Source organism: Gavialis gangeticus, unplaced genomic scaffold (genome assembly GCF_001723915.1).
Source record: "Gavialis gangeticus isolate Ggan-Ray unplaced genomic scaffold, GavGan_comp1, whole genome shotgun sequence".
Taxonomy (NCBI): Eukaryota; Metazoa; Chordata; order Crocodylia; family Gavialidae; genus Gavialis; species Gavialis gangeticus.
The window spans coordinates 3,143,631-3,161,786 of NW_017729003.1; the positions used below are offsets into that span (position 1 = coordinate 3,143,631).

Sequence of the window (18,156 nt, forward strand, 5' to 3'; positions counted from 1 at the left end):
TCTTGAATTAGTTATCAACTTGTATGTGGTCTCTACTTAAATGTTTGTGGTAATGAGACTATTTTCGCTAAGTACAGACATTGCACATATCACACTTTAAATGTACAGAAACCTTTCTAAAGCCATAACTGAACAGATGTTCATGGCTCTTAGAGCATGTTAAAAATGATGGCTTATGCTCTAAGTTAACCTTCAATGGATGACTTATTAGACCAGGGGCAGGCAAAGTCCAGCCTGCAGTACAGATCCAGCCAGCAGTGGACTCCATTTCCCAGCAGCCCCTGCCTGCATGGCTGGGACCAGTCTCCATGGAGACCCCAGCCAGTATGTTGTGATAGCAAGGCTGGGGTTGTCATGGAGACTGGCTCAAGCCACACTGGCAGGGCGCGCAGCAGGGCAGGGCGCGCAGCAGGGCAGGGCAGGGGGCTGCTCCAGAGCCACTGCAGTAGGGGCAGGTTGGTCCATGGGCAGGGCAGTGCTGCAATTTGCTGCCTACATGCTCCAGGCTCAGGCACACAAGCAGCAGATCATGGATCTGCCCCAGCTTGGGACCACACTGTCACTGCTGCAAGGAGCCAAGGCACAGCCAGAATCCACTGCCTGCATGCCCTTGCCCTCAGTGTGCAGGTGGCAGATCGCAGCTCTGCCCTGGCCATGAAACAAGCTGGCCCCACCACAAGATCCCAGTGCCTCTGGAGCAGCCCCCTGCCCTGCCAGCACTCTGCCAGTGCAGCTGAGGCCGGTCTCCATGGCAACCCCAGCCTTGTGCTATCATAGTGCAGTGGCTAGGGTCCATAGAGACCAGCCCCAGACATGCATGCATGGAGTGCTGGGATATGGAGACAGGCTGCTGTCTGGATCTGCCATTTAGCCCACACCTGTATTAAACTAAAGTGCTTCCTGTTATAGCAATTTATCGAACGTCTGTGCCAGATCCCATTGAGGGTTAACTTAGGGCATGATTGTAGCCTTTCCAGGTAGTGTTGTGCAAGGTTGCGTTCTAGCCTCGGACAAAGCTTTGGCTCAATGAAAGCCTCTGATTATTTAACTGATAAGCTCAGTGATATCCAGTTTAATGGTTATTGTTTAATGTGGGATGGGGCATAGTGGGGGAAGGGAAGCTGAGCAGTGCCCCAGCAGGAATTAGAAGGTGGCAGAGCTGGTAGGAGGGAGGGATGAGAGAGGAGGAGCGGAGGTTGAGGGGCAAGGGGGGACAAGTTTCTATAGCTTATGAGGTTAAAGAGGAAAACAGTGAGTGGTCTAATGACTTGTCACTTAAGTAATTAGCTATCCATTCACAGGTGCTCCTTTCCTCCCAGCATAGGGCTTCATACAGGCTGTGTTGCCTGACTGGGCTTGCCAGTGCCTCCTCCCTACCTCCCATCCCCCTCAAAGGGTCCCAGGAGTGGCTCCCAGCATCAGCTGTGTTTGAGCTGCTGTGTTATCAGTTAATCATTTAACTGATATAATTAGAGGAGGTTAAATTGATTTTTTAAAATGATATTTACATGTTTATTCTGATCCCAGCCCCACCTCCTCCCCCTGGCAAGCTGCAAGCTGCAGCCAGAAGGGTGGGGGGAGTCTGTCTTTCCCTAAGTCACCTCTGTCCTGTGGTGCACTACAGCTCAGCTGGGGGGACCACAGAGAAAGGAGTCTAGGGTCTCTCTCACATAGGTAGAGGGAGGTAATTTTTTGTGGGGGGCCTGAGTGTGTGTGCATCTGTGTGCACATGCCCCCCCAGCAGGTAAGTCTACAAGGGAAGGGGTGAGGGGAGGGGAAAGAGCCATGGGAAGTGGGGGGAGTGGGAGTGGGCCTGGGGCAAGCCCTGCATAGTTGCAGTGGGGCATGGGACAGAACCACCGTTCATCCAGGGGACGTGGGGAGGTTATGGTGGTTCCCGCTGCTGCACACACTTCAGGAGGCATGGGTGGGGGGTGTGTGCTCCCACATCTGTGCAGGGCAGGGTAGGGCAGGGCAAGGCAGGCTGCAGCTGCAGCTGCAGGCTAGGGCTGGGGCAGCACTGAGCTTTTCCCAGAGGGAGCTGGGCTGTGCTATGCTCAGGACAGGTGGTGACGGCACTGGGAGGGAGTTTGAGGGGCCGCCAACCCCCTTCCTAGGGTTCTACAGAAAATTTTGGGGTGGCTGCAGCCCCCCCATACTCCCATCCCAGCACTGATTCTACCTGCCCTGAGTGCAATGCATCCCAGCCCACCCCATCAGGAAGAGTCTGGCACAGCCCTGGCCCCAGCCTGCAGTGGCAGCCTGCCCAGCCCAGATCTGGGGGCACCCCCCATGCCTTCTGAGGTGTGTGTAGCACAGAAGTCATAGCCCTTGCAGCAGCAGGACCTCACGGCTCAGTCCTGAGCCCTGCCCCACCCTGGCTGTGCAGTACCTGTCCAGTCAGGCAGCCTCAGCCCGAGCCCCACTCCCTCCATTACCACTGTGTGTGGGCCCCTCCCCATCCCTGCTGCAGTTGCTGGAAGCACACGGCCAGGCTGCCTTGTGGCCCTACTGCTGCCCCGCATTTGTGGGGGCTAAGCCCTGTTAGGCCCCCCCTTCTGCCAACTATGTTGTCTCCCCATAGCAGCCCAGGCCTCTCAGTGCACTGCTGCCTGACTGGGGGGCTGCAAGGGATGGAGACTGCTCTGGGGGCACAGAGCCCAGACCCCTTTCCACTGCAGTTCCCTCAGGCTGGCTGGGAGGGTTGCTGACCTAGGGGGCCACAGTGGAAGGGGTTTGGGGTCTCTTTCCCCATGGTGCACTGCTTTCTGGCTGGGGAGGCTGTGAGGGAAGAGGTTTGGGGTATCTTCATCCCCCAGTTGCTGCTGACAATTGCCAGATGGTGGGTGGGGCAGGGCTGAGGAGAAGGACTACTCTGGCAGCCTCCTGGGAGGCATGCAGTAGTGGCCCCAGTGGCTAGTGCAGGCAGGCTCTGACCCCACCTCCCCCTCCAAACAGCGAACATGTTAGGTTCACTCATGCTCTAACTTATAGTGCTTTAAGTAAAGCATGATATAGTGCTTCTGCTAGGGTTTTTTGAATGTCTGTACTTAACCTTAGAGACCAAGTAAAACTGCTTCTTTTTTCTGTCCCTAGAGCAGGGGTAGGCAACTCCTAGCATGGGTGCCAGAGTGTGGCACTCAAAGGCATTCTGCTTGGCACACATGCCTCGGGGCAGATGGTGGGGAAGGGGCCAGGGCTGCACTGCCACAACAAGTATTGGGTACCTCATGGCTCCTCCACCATTTGCCCCTGTCAGGCCAACATCTTACAGGTCAAGGTTGCAAGTGTTTTTGGCACTCTGCCCAAAAATGTTGCTAACCCTAAAGTAACTACTCTTCAAGTATTTACTTTTTTTGAAACTTCCTCAGAGGCTTCCATAAGTGACTTACATCATTAAAATTAACTATTAAAACAGAAATAAAGACCTTTTAGAATGCTTAGCAATAATCTCTACTAGTAACATTATAAACTAATAAAAGAACTATGATTTATTGTTATTACTCTTCATCATAACATTTTAAAAGCTATTGATCTGAAAATTATTCATATCATTATAAATGGGGTTTTTTTGGATATCAAAATTAAATATAAAGCAAGGGAGTTGAAACATCATAGTAATAGGGATTCACATGACACGTGAGGTACACTAAATATCTAATTTTAAAAATGCTGTTATTCCAGTTCATCAGAATAAAGTGAAATTTTTATTGAATATTCCTATGATTTTCCATTGACTCCCTTGGTTATATATTAGCTGGCTCTATCGTAACTATTTATCTGGGGAAATAAATGTCAAAGGAAAAATCATATTTGTAATGGCTACCGTAATAATATGGTTGGTTCACTGGCCCTTGTTTGAAATTACTCATGTTGGCAGCTGTTTTCTGATTTTAGAAAGTATTACTCTGATAGGAAACTAAGCAATCTGAGTCTGCCAGGGCAACATAGTGTCCAAACATATGTTTGCTACACTCAATCTAGGTCTAGGCAGCTTACTTTAAGTGGTTGAGAGGGATGGGTGGGATTGAAGGGGTAGGGCTGGTGGGCGCAGGGGAGTTTTGTGCATCCAGCGGGTACTGGCAGGTCTTCAGGGTGGGGGTAGCTGGGAGGGAGTGGGGAGGATTGGTGGGTTTGAGGCAGGGGGTTGTCTAGTTGGGAAGAGTCAGCACCAGGCCTATGCTGCAAACATATTCAGGCACTGGGGAGATTGGGTATAGGTACAGAGATTAAAAAAATATGAAGCAGAATCAATTAAACCTACATAGGTTTCTGTAAATAGCATGGGCGACTGGTGCCTCCTGATACTCGGGGGGTGGGACACCAGTGGCTGATTGCTGACTGGGGGGGTCACTGTCCAGGGGGAAAACCTGGAAGTGCCACCAGCACTTCTCTCAGCACCCCCACAATCTATGGGGGGACACCAGCCATTGTCCCCCACTCCCTGGCTGGAGAAGGCCAATCTCAGTACCCCCCCCATATCTCCCCTATGCATCACTTATGGTAAATGGTATAGGTTAGATTGGGAGCAAACAGAACACATATTCACCCTTTGGTTGGGGGGGCATGCAGGCTGCTGAGGCCATCAGGTTGGGGGAACTCCTGCATGTCTCCCAGCATATCCTGCAGGCTCCCCAAGCTACTGGAGACTGCCAAGCACAGCCAAGCACCTGGGCCACCCCTGACTGGCTTCTGGGCATGGGGGGGCATGCCCCCAGCCCCCTGCTACATCACTGCACACCCTTCACCATGCCCAACCCTAGGCTCCCAGAAGAGCCTCAAAGCGGGTCACTGTGGTATGCCTGACAGTCCAGCTGGTGGCAGCAGGGGAGACACTCTGCAGAAGGAAGGATCAAGCCCCTTGGAAATCCGGCAAGTGCAGTGGCTGTTGGCAGGATGCTCCCAGCAGCCCAGGAGTTTTGTGCCAGGCGGTGAGAAAGTGGGGTACCCTGGCCTCCTGCTGTTGGCTGCCACTGGTGCTAGCACTCCAAGGGCCCTGATCCTTCCTTCTGTTGAGCTTCCCCCACCGCCACCACTGGCCAATCTACCAGGGCCACACTGCAGCCATCACAAACTATCCATCCTCCCAGTAGTAACTGAGTATGTTTTAAGGCATTCCACCAGTAAAATGTAAATGCAGTTTGTCCACAAGTACTCAGATTAATATGTATCACTTGCTACTTTCTAACATATAAATACATCACACAACATAGAAATGAATGTAAGTGTTAGAATAAATTCATTATGAATCGGTGATCTTTATTTACCACTCATTTTAACTGCATTACTGAACATGTGCTGTACCCAAAAACTCAGGCATTTATACAGTTAAATTGATGGTAGAGAATATTTTGCAAATATTTTGTGTATGATGCTATTTGTTCCATAGTTTTGCGGGGCAATGGGGGTCTGTGGGTGGGTGTGCAGGAGCCAGGGTGCAATCCTTGGGGTTGTACCTGTGTACGGGGGCATAAAGTTAATTGGCTGGGTGTGTGGGAGCCAAGAGTGCAGTCTGTGGAGCTGTGTCCAAGCACAGGGGTTCTCTTGGGCTATATGTCAGGTCTGTGAGAACATCCTGGGGTGCTTCATGATGGGATGTGGGGGTATGGCCCAGGGAAACAGATTCTCTCACCCTGTGCTGCCTGCCTGTGGATGACAGTTAGCCAAAGGCAGAGGTGGGGAGAAGGGTTTTGGTGGCTTGGCTTTGGGAGAGATAGGGGGTGAGATAGGGTGATCACCTTTTCCAAATTGGAAGGCAGGACATGTGTTTCCCCCCCTCCCAACTCTGACTGGTGGGATGGCTGGACCAGAGCCAGGCAGGGGCAAACGTGAGGTGCCCACTGTGGCCTCCCTGATGCAGCCGTGGGGCTTCCCACCTTGCTCTTCCCCTGGGAGTCCTGCACCAGCCACATGCCCCCTGTCTGCCCAGCAGCAGTGTGGGGCATAACTCCAAGCTGCCACTGCCCTGGCTGCTGTTAGGTGGGTGGGCTCCTGGGGGGAGGAAAGCAGGGCAGGAAGCCCTGAAGCTGCAATTGGTAGCCTGCATCCACCTCCGTCCCATACACAAATCTGGGAGGCCAGATTTGTGCACCTTCACCCCCCATAGACTTGCCTGGAGGGAGCTGCTCTCCACCCTGTCTGGCTCTTTCCTTGCCACATGTATGTTTGTGGACATGCACATGAATGTGGCACCCCGTGTTCCCACTCCCAGCAGCCCCTTGTAGCTTGGAACACTGCCAGCCTGCACAAGGAAACCCAGTGTTAAGTCAGGAAATGGAATTCAGGACTAGTGTATAAAGCAGTGGTCTCCAACCTTTTTAAGTAGGAGATCACGTTTGGCATTTAAAAGCAACTGAAGATCTACCATGTGCCGCACCCCCTGCCCACCTAGCAGGTAAGTCTGTGGAATGGGAAGGGAGGGGCAGATCAAGGTAGAGGGAGAAAATATTTTGGGCTGCACCTCCCCAGGAGGTAAGTCCCACCCAGCTGGGGCCCCACTCAACTTACCCCTGCTCCTGTGGCACTGTCCCTCACCGTGGGGGCCTCAATCTAGCCCCTGCCCCATCCTTCCCCCACGGACAGACCCACTGGGTTGGGGCACGCATGTGCATGCACACAGGCACTCAGCCCCCGACTCCAGCCTTGAATCAACTCCAAGAGGCTCTGAGATCTACCACAACAGGTTCTGAGATCTACTGGTAGATCGAGATCCACTGGTTGGTGACCACTGGTATAAAGAACTGACACGACATCTGGTTTGATGAATGACAGAAAGGCTTTATTTACTACAAGTATTCACTCTTAAATGAGCCTAAAGCAAAGTAAAGTCCAGTTTTTAGCTGTAAAGTGATAGTTTCTCACCAATTACAGGCAAAAGAGTAATCTCTGTCTTTTCAGCTTCTCTAAGCCATGGATTGATTACCTAGAAGATCAGCTGGGTGCAGTAGCAGTTCTTGTCAGAATGATTTCTCATTCTTGAAGTGCGTGTTGTTAGCTGTTTTGTTCCTCTTTTATACACTTTTGCCCAGCATCTTCAAAACATTCTTGTAGTTGTGTATATTGAGAGCATCCCAAGCAGTAATTAACAGGAAAATCCTGTTAATCAAACTGTTCATTACTGGTTATGAGAAAATCCCAATTGTATTGAATTACCTTCCTCTGTAACAAGAGGTTATCCATTTCTACTAAGTTGGAACATATCAAGAAATTGATTAACAACTAGGAAAAGCACAATGTTTTTGAGTTGTCCTTGGAAGATAAAGGGAACCACTGAGGCAAAACAAGAGTAAATCAGGAGACACCTATCAAAGCCCATATGGAGAATGTCTCTTCCTACAGATAAACACAAGTTAATTGTGAAGAAATATTTAGTATACTAATTAATCACGATAAGCATTTCACACTGTTATGTACCAGACATATGAAAGCCTGCTTTAAATCATCATAAATATAGTAAGATAAGCTGGAAGTGATGCCTCATTATTTCTTTTCAGAAGGTCCAGCTGTAAACTTACATTGTCTTACACTGTGCAGTTGTCATTAGTATTTTGTATTTTAACTTTTGTAAGTAGGCCCGGCTCAGCTTGAGTTTCACAGTCATCACTCAAATCCCTACACGATGCTGTGAATCTGGCCTGAGTCCACCCTTTCCTAAATCTGGTTAACCCTTTCTTCATCTAAGTCAGTGTGCCTCCTGAGGGCATTTACTATATTCATTTGATTGCAAGTCAAAGTTTTTTTTTCCCCCATTTAACATGTGGTGGTGGGGAGAGCTACTTGTCTAGGAATCAAATATGAAGCTGCTGCATGGCGGCTTTGGCTTCAATCCTGCTGCTGCCTGCTACCCCACCACCTCTGTATCCCCCCGCCATTCTTCTACTGCAGCCCCTGCCCCCACTACCCCCATAATGCTTATGCATAGCTTTAAATCACAGAGTTGTGAGCTATGACTTGGATCCATTTCAGTCCCTCTCAAGTGTATCTCTTTGGTGACAGAGTTTGCTCCTGTTGCCGTTCTTTGGTTGGAATCAAGCAGTTCTACCATTTTTAAACTGGATTTCTTTGCTCTACCCTCCCTGTTTACTATCTGTATTAATTGAAGAGATCTGCCTGTGTTTAGCATGTGGAACCTTTTTTTCCCTCTGGAAACCTATGAAAACAGCTGATTAACTCAGACACATCTTTTTCAAAACAAACCATATTTATTGTATCTACTCAAATGTAGATAGAAGAAGAAAAGGATAAAACCAATATTATGTTTTCTGTACCTAAACCTTCATCTTTCCTTGAAAGCTGTGTGAAGGCCCAGTTACCTCTATCTCTGGGTAGGGAAAAGAGCCTGTTTGCTGCAACTTCTCCCCCTGTTTGGCATATCCCCTCTAGCTAACTGCTGAGAACTGCTGACAAACCTCTGCTTAAATCTAGCATCATTAATGTTTCAGTATGCTCTTCGATCCTAGGGAGGAATCATGGGAAGAGAAACCATGTCAGCCTGATTGGAGCTATGATCAGGCTTTCCCTGATGAAGAGCTTTGCCATTGTTTCATATCCTCTGTGTTACACTCTAACACGCTCATTTGATGTTACTCTATGCCAATAATATCAAAGTGAAGTATATATGATACTTAGAAAGAATATCCTATCTCCCTTTATTCACCACATGCAGTAAATACAGAATTTCTTTTTCTATCTTTAAACTGTCCATTCGTAAAACAGCAATACACTAGTGCAGTGCAAATGCAAAAGATTAATTGGGAAACCCTGATGGATGAGTGAGGAGAAATGTTTTTCTTTATTTTACGTGGATTGTTTATGTCTCTGTACCCCATCTCCCTGAAGATGAGAGATGAGAAACATAGGCTTCATGTGAAGAGAATAATTGAAAGTCTCAGTGTGAGCAAGAGCTGCTCCTCTGGAAAAATAAAAGTTTCATGTGAGCATGAAAATTCTTGCACCTTCAGGGAAAATGAGAAATCACAAATGCCAGAACAAAAATTATACAAAAACTCTAAGAGATTTTTTTAAGGTGCTGTTCAAAATTTAAAGAAATTTATAAACATCTAAGGATACTTATACATTTATTGCAAAGTGGAGACAGCTTGTATTAATAGCAATGGGAATACATACAGAACTTCAGCATTCCAGTGCTATGCCAAGAGCAGGTTTTACAAAGCCAGCAAATCATGTAGAGGAAGAAATGTGCATGAAAGTTAAATCCTCATAAGTGTTATAAAAAGTGTGTGAGTAATCTAAGGAGGTTCCAGTCATCTTCAGATTTGCTGATCCTATTAGGATTTATCAATCTATAGATTACGTATCAAGACATTCTGTAGCTTCTTTTCAAGAGGTAGCAAGCAAATTTGATTTGTATCTGTGGCAAATGTCAAGAATTATAGTGTCTGTGTTTTGTATCATTATAGATTCAACTTCTGACATATAATTAATAAATTAAAGAGTTAATGATGAAATTTTCCTCTGTAAGGAAGCGTATTTAATTTTTTTACAGAATATTTCCAAGTCATAGGCTTTATATAGCTGCTTGATTTACCTCTATTATCAGTTGAAGATCTGCTCCTTAACATAGATTTAGAATAGCTGTATGTCTTACCCTGATATAATAGTTCAAGCCCATGAGGTCTCTTCCAGTCCTAATCTTCTGTGAATCTGTGAATTTCTTCTCAAAGCTCCAATTCTGAGCAAATCAATTCAGAGATTTCACCATTCTGTGGTTATAGGTTTGGTGTGAATTAAACCATTTCACATGACTTCATGGCTACAAAACAATTGAGAAAATAATGGAAAAAATTCAGATTGAAATATTTTTATGTAGAGGCTAGGAAAAAATGTGAAGGTCAGCTTCCTAGGACCAGCATAAGCCTCAGGGTCTATTTATTATTTATTTTTTTGGTGGTGGGATACTTGTCCAGAAGATGTGGTGGTTTTGATTTTTTTAAATTTGACTGCATTTTGCACATGTTCCATCCTTCAATGACAAGTTACAACTTTGCTCTTTAAAGTCCTGGACACATTGATAGACAGGCTATGTTTCTCCTTATGTGATGTAACTTCTCATGCTATCTCATATCCTCTCCGTCCTGCCCCCATACACAAATATTTAATTAGTGGTGTGCACTTTACAATATGACATGATATATTGTGTGTTACCAAAGAAGCTTGCTGGAGCAAGGGAGGAATTTAGGAAATAGAAGTTGATCCAGATGAAGAAATTATTGGTTTCTTCTTTTATCTGAAGATAATTAATAGGATAACCAGGGGGAGACTGGTTGGAGTACAATTTTTACTTTTCGGAAGCATAAGTGAGTGCAGCTCTGTCACAGCATTCCAATTTTTAGAAGTACACATCCACTTGCATGGCAAGTAGTATAAAATCATATTATATTTGTCCAGCAAGAGGGCTTTTCTCTTTATTTATTTCTGATATTACCTAGCCAGCTCCAGGAAATCTTATTAATTTGTGGACAAGGGTAGAAGCAGGACAGAGCCCTCTGTTAGTTCTTGAAAACCCTTTAAATGCCTTAATAGAGCTTTTTCTTCAAAAAAGCAGACACACACTTTGCACCAAATTCTCAGTTGAATTAAATACTGTTCAATTTAATTGTCTGCAGATTGATACAATGCTAAATCACCTGCTGTAACTCAATTAAAAATGTGATCTATTGTATGTAGAGAAGATTTGGGGAAATCTTGGGTGATAATATGCTATGAAAAAATGCCTGGACTTTAGAGACAACAGTTTATTTACTAAAAATAGGTTATTTGAAGCTCAAGGTTAAAAGTAAAGACATTCCAGAGCAGCACTGTTAAAAGCCAGTTTCACTCATGCTTTGAAAACTCTCAAGGCTTATATTCCCCTGTCAGGTCTATAGATATGCAATGGTGATAGAAAAGGTTTTTATTAAAGCTCTATATCGGTCAAAAAGCCCTTCTTTATGTGGTATGTATGTAATTGAGAACAATATATAATGCCAGTACTTTTCCCCCTCACTACACTAAGAATTTTTATAAGTGGTTTTTTAATTCAATGGCATATTATGGTACTAAATACACCAATTGTGCATGAGGTACCAATATACCATATGTTTAGAAACCTGGTTTTCAGTGAAAAGATCTGATGAGCTAAGTCAAGTGTGAACATTTTGAGTTAGCATAAAAACTGGCTAATTTCATGGAAAATACTCCTCAGGGAGTAGCTCATTATCCAATCTACAGCAAGGGGCACTGTATTGGGGGTAAAAAGTGGCTTCTTGACCCTTGTGAGCTGAATAGAGTAAGAATTCATGCTCAGATGTGTACTTGTTACTATAACACTTTCTGTTCTTTACCTGGCTTCACCTCTGAGTCTGATCCTCAAAACCCTACTCGCCAGATCTTTCACTGGCCAGCAGAAGGAAAGAGCACAGCTTGATGACTGAGGAGTTAAGAAAACAGAGCATACTGGGGATGGAGTAAGGGCTTCACTTGGTGAGACTAGGGATTGTGCAGGAGTTGAAGAAAAGACATTCTATTACTTCTTCTATGGATGTAGAAGATCAGACCCATCGTCTTTAATGTCTTAAAGCTGATTGCTTCTTGCTTAAATGTGTTTAATTATATTTATGCCTCCTATAATATAAACATTGTATGTTTCAGATTTTTCTAACTTTTTTTTGGAGGGTGGGTATGGGATAGGGTATTTTGATTTATATTAAACCATGCCTTTCAAAATTTCAAATAACTACTTAGAGGCTGCATCTACATGAGATGCTGGCTATGCAATAACCAGAGTTACTGTACAGTAGTGTTGCCAAACAGCTTTTTCATGATGCTGACTGCACAGTACTACTATTGTGCTGTAGCATCACATCTTACTTCCTGCCACGCAGTGCTACTGCACAGTAGTCATAGGCCACTGCACAGCTCACATCTTGTGTAGATGCAGCCAGAGAGTTATTTACCGATTGTAATGTATTTGCTATTCTCTTTCAAGGTCCAGTTGAAAAGCGATGAATCCAAAACATTTGCAATGAAGATACTGAAGAAGCGTCACATAGTAGACACCAGACAGCAGGAGCACATACGGTCAGAAAAACAGATAATGCAGAGTGCTCATTCAGACTTCATTGTGAGGTACTGTTACTTTACTTCATTTAAAGGACATCCTCAAGGCCTTTACTTTACTTTAGTTCACTTCACTTTTAGGAATGATTGCATCAGCCTTGACCCTGTTTCTTACAAAATTATGCTGTTATGCAATGAATTATCCCTGAATTAGTATAGGTAAAACATCTTTTGAATATAGGCTGAATGTATTAGGGTTAAAGTTGCAATGATTTTGCTACACTTGTAACATTACAGAAGCCTATGCAGATAAAAGTTATGTAATTATAGTATACACTGATATAATTTGACATTGATCCAATTATTAGGTCTGTGAATACCCACAAAAATCATCTCTGTTTAGTAACTCAGCAAGCATAGCACCACAAGTTTCCATGTTTGTGGTCTCTCAATGATTTATCACTGTCTGCTCAAAATTCTTAACTTCCAACCCTTGCAAACTCACTGATCTGGAAGTCTCATTGTACTCCATCTAGTATCTATCCCTGATACCAGGAATATTAAAATAATTTCAGCAAGCCAAAAGAGAATCTAGTTCATCTTCCAGGATTTTAAAAAGCAGCATTTTAATGGTTTTATGAGAAACAAAACATATGACTCTGTGGGTGCATTGATAAGTGTAATTAATGTGCCTGAATTTTCTTCACAGAAAATTAAGAAGCATTAAACTGCATCCTTGTACTCATGTGAATGTGTGCCCATCAGGAGCAAGTTTGATCCTGATGGGAGCAGTTCACTCTAGGGCTGCTCCTGCCCTGCTCTGTTCCAGTGTAGCAGCCAGGATGAGCTCTAGGATGGTCCCAGCCTCCACAAGGTTGGGGAGAGCTGTTCTGGCAGCCAGGCAGCTGTGTCCCAGCCATCTGGAGATTGGGTTAGGACCCAATCTCCACATGGCCAGGTGATTTATCCCAGCAGCTGGGAATGCTGCATCCTAGCCATGTGGAGATCGGATTGGAAGTCAATCTTCCCATGCTGGGAGAGCTTTCCTGATAACTGGGACTACTGCTTTCTAGCCACATGGAGATTGGGTAGGGACCTGATCTCCACATGACTGGGAGAGCCATAGGTGGCAGAAGGCTGGGGCTTGGGGAGCTTATCTTTCCCTTACTAACTGCCAGTGACAGCAGCAGCACCACTCGGCATACAGCCAGGCTAGTGCCCCATGTGCACTCAACTCCACACGGCTGAGAAAAAAGAAGCTAACTGTGCATGTGTTGCACCACACAGAGCAAAATGGGAGATGTAGTTCTCATATTGAAGCATGCACTCCACTCCCTCAAATAATATTTTCTTCCTCCATCTATGGGGAGAGCTGTCCCGGCATCTGGGGACTACTGCTGCTCAGCCTTTTCCTCCATTTGGGGTGGTCCTGGGCGATAGTCATAAGTTGATGTTGATGTTACATTTTTTCAAGTTGGCCTCAAGGACATCCTTGAAGCACTTTTGCTGCCCTTCTATTGAGTGTATGCCTTGATTGAGCTGGGAAGCTAAAACATGCTTTGGAAGCCTGGAGTCATACACTCAGATGACATGGCTGGCCTAGCAAAGTTGACATTGGATAATCATCACCTAGTCGCTTGAGGTGTTTGCATGTAAGAGGACACTAATGTTGGTGCATCTATCTTCCCACTGGATTCAAAGGAACTCCCAAAGGCAGTGTTTATGGTACTTCTCCAGCAACTTGAGGTATCTTCTCTGTGTTATCCAAGTCTCAGCTCTGTACAGTAAGGTGGGGATCACAACTGCTTGATAAACCATGAGCTTAGTTTCAGACATGATGTTATGATCTTCAAACACCTATTTCTTCAGGCATCTGAAATCTACATTTTAAGGCAATGGTCTGAAGGTCTGGTTCCAAGTGAGCACACACAAGAGCACCATCAGTGCACCAAAGCCCAATGACTGAGGTCAGGATGCTCTTGGTTTTGGCTTGAAGTTGGCTGCAATTAAACAGCTTGCCATCCATTTAGTAGTTTAGCAGCACTCCAACTGGAAGCTTGTTCGTGGTAGGATATAGCATCACAGTAAGGAATATCAAGAAGAGCATTGGAGTGATGATGCAGCTTTGCTTAACTCCCATCTTAACCTCAAACAGATCTGCAGTAGATTCATTACTAAGAATCAGCACTCACATACCATCATGGAACAGGTAGAAAATGGTAGCAAATTCTGGTGGGCATACAGATTTCAGAAGCATCATCCACGGTGCTTCTCAGTTGACAGAGTTGAGGGCTTTCACGAAATCAAAGAAAGCCATGCAGAGAAGTTTGTTATTCCCAAATGTTTTCCTGCAGCTGGTGAGCAGTGAAGATCATGTCAGTTGTGTCTCTTGATGTCCTAAGCCCACACTGAGATTCTAAGATGAGCTCTTCAGCAAGTGGAAGGAGACAGTTCAGGAGGGTTCTTGCAATGATCTTTCCTGTGGTGGACTGCAAGGTGAGCTCTCTGTAATTTCCAGTTGAACTTGTCTCCTTTCTTGTCGACTGTCACAATCATGGTGTCCCTAAAGTCATCTGGGATTTTGTCACCATTCCAGATCCTTAGGATGAGGACATGAAGCTGTGGTCTGTGCTTCTCTCCCCATGTTTGAAGATTTCAGCAGGGATTCCATCAGTTTCAGATTCCTTGTTTTTCATCTGCTTGATGGCTTTTCTTACCTTTACAAGGGTTGGAGGGATTTCAACATCATCTCTGACTAGAGTTGAGAGCATGCTCATCAACAACAGTTGAGAAGGTCTTCAAAATAGGATCAGGTCTCCTCCACCTCAAGGGGGTGGTCCCTGAGTGTTCAGACCATATATGGCTTTGGTGGAAATAAAGAAACAGCACATATCGTGGATGTCAGTGAGACGTTGAATCTCCTTTGTCTTGTCTTCCCACCATCTGTTCTTCACATTACAGGTCCTCTTTTGGACCTCTGCTTTAGCTTGTTAGTAATTCAGTTTCTTTTGCTTAGAGTCAAAGTCATTCTGCCAAGTACAAAAGGCCTTGTGCTTGCAGTCGATAGCACTCTGATATCCCAGTCATTGTCATCAAACCAGTCTTGATGTTTCCTGGTAGGAAATACAAGTGCCTCTTCACAGATGCTGATGATGGTGGGCTTGAAGGCACTGTAAGTGCTGCTAACATTCTCCTCCCATTGTTATTGATTAGAATTAACCAGTTTTTTTATTGAGGCAGTAGTGAAAGAAGTCTCGCTGTATTGGGTCCTTGAGTCCTCCAATGCTGATCTTTCATCAACATTGTTTCTGCTTCAGCTGTTGTTTAGGAGCCAGTTTGAGTGATATAACTGAGTGGATGAGTCAATGATTGGTCCAGCAACCATCAGCTCCTAGCACAGCTCAGGTGATGCAGACGCGTTTGTGATCTGGTGCATAAACAATAATATAGTTAGTCAAGTGCCAGTGATTAGATCGTGAGTATTGCCATGATGTCTTGTGCCTGTTTTTCTGGCAGAACAGGGTGTTGGTGATGGTAAGTCCATGTTCCATATAGTTGGTCAAGAGGAGGATGCATTAGAGTTGACCTTTCCCATTCTTTTCTTGCCAATGATTCTATTCTAGAGGTTTGAGTCCCTTCTGGCTCTGTCATTGAAATTGCTGAGCAGAACATCAGAATGGGCTTGGTCATGGCTGGCATAGAATTCATCCTTGGTTTCATTGGCAGCATTAAGAATTGAAGCATATGCGCTGATAACAGTGGCATCTTGGCTCCCTGCCAATTTGAGATGGGGAATCATGAGGCATTCATTAATTCTGATAGGGAACTTTTTTATTTGGTTTATGAGTTCTTTCTTAATGGCAAAGCCAACTCCATGAAGTCAGTGTTCTCCTTCCTGTTTGCGCTTCCAGATGAGGGTATAGCCATCTCCTTGCTCTTTGAGCTGCCCATTTCCTGCTTGCCAGGTCTTAGTCAATACAGTGACATCAATATTGTGTTGCTTGAGTTCTTCCACCATGATTGTGGTGTGGCACTCTGGGTATTCACTATTAGAATTATCCATGAAGGTCCTGATGTTCCAGGTTCCAAAATTAATTGTGTATCTTTTGTAGATTTTGACCACAGTAAAGATGATTCCACTGGATACAGTTATTCAGTCACGAAAAAGGTAGGCAGACTAGGGCACCTTTTCTAGGCCTCTCCCTATGTGTGGTGAACAGAATGGATCCTGAGGAGGGTTGCTCAGTCATAACTGCAGTTGCCGAATTGCACTCCTGTCTCATCCAGGTGCTAGATAACCTTCTTGTAACTTCCACCTTCATGCCAGTTCATGACTGGGAGCTTCCAGACAATCACAGTCCTGCTCCTGTTTTGGCTAGCTGGTCACCAAAGGACTGGAAAAGCCATTTTTATGACAGATGCCTATGCATGATTTATTTTATCATGGAGAAACTGATGCACATCAGCTTCCACATGGTTCTTGACAGAACGGAACCTTGATCCAAGACAACTGGATATTTCATTCTGCTGCAGCCTTCATCTGCCTTTGCAGCCATTGAGATTATAACATCTTCTTCTATCTGCTCTTCTATTGAGGCCTTGTAGACCCAGGGCTGGGGGCTGGACTGGCTTATTATAACGGCAACCTGTACTCTCCATGTCACAGCACCATCAAAAAATATAGATGGCTTTTCAGGAGCGAATGCATTGACATCTGCTCTCCCCACCACATCCTGGTGGTGCAGCCACTGCTTGGTCTGTGACTGTTTATTCATCAGTTACTCCTGCCTATTTCTCAGCTAACCTTCCCTGAAGGTCATTCCGCTATCTGCCACCTGTAGACACACTAGATAGCAGTACAGCTCTGCCACCAAAATATTGTAATAAGTGTTCGTTCATAACAGAGATTCTAAAGCAGAACTAATTCAGGGGGAGGGCTTTGTGAAAAGGAAAACACTATTAAAGAAATCAAAGCAGTACCATAAACCTATTTTTGCAAAATCTTTGAACAGTAGTTCCATTTAGTTACTAATTAAAATGCATTAAAACCAGGAGAATTAAACTAAGTGGGGAAAGAAGCTAACTGTCACTAAAGCAAAATATGTATTCAAAAAGAGGCTAATATATTTATAAAATAAATGTTACATAGTGATTTAGTAAAGGACCAAATAATTTTATATTCAGCCAAGGGCTTCTGCATCGTCTCATAGATAGGAAAAGGGATAAAGGACAGACTCTAGAAATGAAACCTTTTAAAACCTGACTAATTAAATGGTGAAATGCTATAGTTCCATGTTACTATATATTTTACATTCAAATGCAGTGCTGAGCTTCAAGGAAGCAGTGAAAGGCCAGCTATATTTTTTGCCCCTGTGTCTTTGCACAGCCACTTGCAAGAATATTTGAGCACTCATGGCGCACAGGCCAGGTCCTGGAGGACTGGAAAAGGGCCAATGTGATCCCTATTTTCAAGAGGGGGAGGAAGGAGGATCCAGGCAACTATAAGCCAGTCAGTCTCACCTCCATCCTTGGCCAAGTCTTTGAAAAGATTATTAAGGCTCATATATGTGAGAGCCCAGCAGGAAAAATTATGCTGAGGGGAAACCAGCATGGGTTCATAGAAGGTAGATCATGCCTGACTAATCTAGTGTCTTTTTATGACCAGGTTACAAAACACCTGGACACAGGAGTAGGGGTTGACATCATTTACTTAGACTTCAGGAAGGCCTTCAATATGGTACCCCACCCCAGACTGGTGAACAAGTTAAGAGGCTGTGACTTCGATGATTACACAGTCGGGTGGGTGGCAAATTGGCTACAGGGTCATACCCAGAGAGTGGTAGTGGATGGGTCGGTATCGACCTGGAAGGGTGTGGGCAGTGGGGTCCTGCAGGGCTCGGTCCTTGGACCGATACTCTTCAATTTCTTCATCAGTGACTTGGACAAAGGAGTGAAGTGTACTCTGTCCAAGTTTGCAGATGATACAAAACTGTGGGGAGAAGTGGACATACCGGAGGGCAGGGAACAACTACAGGCAGACCTGGACAGGTTGGACAAATCGGCAGAAAACAATAGAATGCAATTTAACAAGGAAAAATG

The 18,156-nt window shown here is 45.0% G+C and overlaps 1 protein-coding gene and 1 long non-coding RNA gene across 3 annotated transcripts in view; both read left to right on the forward strand.

Moving 5' to 3' along the window:
- PRKG1 (protein kinase, cGMP-dependent, type I) overlaps positions 1-18,156 on the forward strand; it is a 1,350,404-nt gene that overhangs the window by 1,301,770 nt on the left and 30,478 nt on the right. For both annotated transcript variants that reach the window (XM_019507769.1, XM_019507768.1), the window contains exon 11: positions 11,987-12,126. In XM_019507769.1, coding sequence (XP_019363314.1) covers positions 11,987-12,126 — 140 coding nt within the window. The remainder of the gene's footprint in view (positions 1-11,986; positions 12,127-18,156) is intronic.
- On the forward strand, positions 891-7,356 carry LOC109290937. Its single transcript, XR_002095718.1, has 3 exons — positions 891-902; positions 1,474-1,478; positions 7,244-7,356. It is a non-coding gene; the product is annotated as an uncharacterized LOC109290937 (long non-coding RNA).